At 29.3% G+C, this 929-nt stretch overlaps 1 protein-coding gene across 1 annotated transcript in view; it reads left to right on the top strand.

Annotated features, from left to right (window-relative positions):
- Position 1: 1 nt before the first annotated feature.
- LOC107556236 (kelch-like protein 22) overlaps positions 2 to 929 on the top strand; it is a 16,272-nt gene continuing 15,344 nt past the window's right edge. The window contains exon 1 of the mRNA XM_016239300.1: positions 2 to 105. Within this exon, the coding sequence (XP_016094786.1) occupies positions 2 to 105 (104 nt within the window). The remainder of the gene's footprint in view (positions 106 to 929) is intronic.

Raw genomic sequence — 929 nt, 5'->3', positions numbered from 1 at the left:
GATGCTGCGACAAGGAGGGGTTCTGTTTGATGTGGTGCTCTTGGTAGAAGGAAAGGCCATTCAGGCTCACCGCATTCTCCTGGCGGCCTCGTGTGACTACTTCAGGCATGTCTGACACTCCTGAATGTTTAGGGATGAGACGATTTTTTAAATGTTATAAATGAAGTCTCTAATGCTCACCAAGGCTGCATTTATTTCATCAAAAATACAGTTAGAACAGTAATATTGTGAATTATTATTATTACAACTCTTTTGTATTTTAAAATGTCATTTATTCCTGTGACGCAAAGCTGAATTTTCAGCATCATCATTAATCCAGTCTTCAGTGTCAGAAAATATTATAATATGCCGATTTGCTGCTCGAGAAACATTTCTAATTATTATTCATGTTGAAGACAGTTGTGCTGCTTAATATTTTTGCAGATACTGTGATATATTTTTTGATTTGCATGATTTGATGAATATAGAAATAAAATAAAATAATTTTATTATATTAGCCTATTAGTGTCTTTACTGTGACTTATGATCAATTTAATGCACCGATGCTGAATAAAAGGATTAATTTATTCAAATAAAAAAAGCTTACTGACTTCAAAATTGTTAATGGTAGAGTATATATGTAAAAGAAAGTGTATATTTTAGGTGCTGGACACTATTTTAAGTTTTTAAATATTAAATATTTTAGCTTTTTTTTTCAGCTCATCTAAAATAATCTTACTTTTTTTTTAATATAGCACTGTGCTGTCACTCCTTAAAATTTCACTTAAACTACCCAATAAATACAGAGAATGCACACATCAGTTAAGTTACCACACATCAGAGATGAATAACAACTTTATGTGTCCCCATTTATAGTATATTTATTTATGTGTATTGTGTATCATATATATATATATATATATATATATATATATATATATATATATATA

The sequence above is a fragment of the Sinocyclocheilus grahami genome, unplaced genomic scaffold (assembly GCF_001515645.1).
Source record: "Sinocyclocheilus grahami isolate Dianchi unplaced genomic scaffold, SAMN03320097.WGS_v1.1 scaffold560.1, whole genome shotgun sequence".
In the NCBI taxonomy this organism is placed as follows: Eukaryota; Metazoa; Chordata; class Actinopteri; order Cypriniformes; family Cyprinidae; genus Sinocyclocheilus; species Sinocyclocheilus grahami.
Note: the sequence above shows the minus strand (reverse complement) of the source record. Positions and strands in the feature narration are given on the sequence as shown.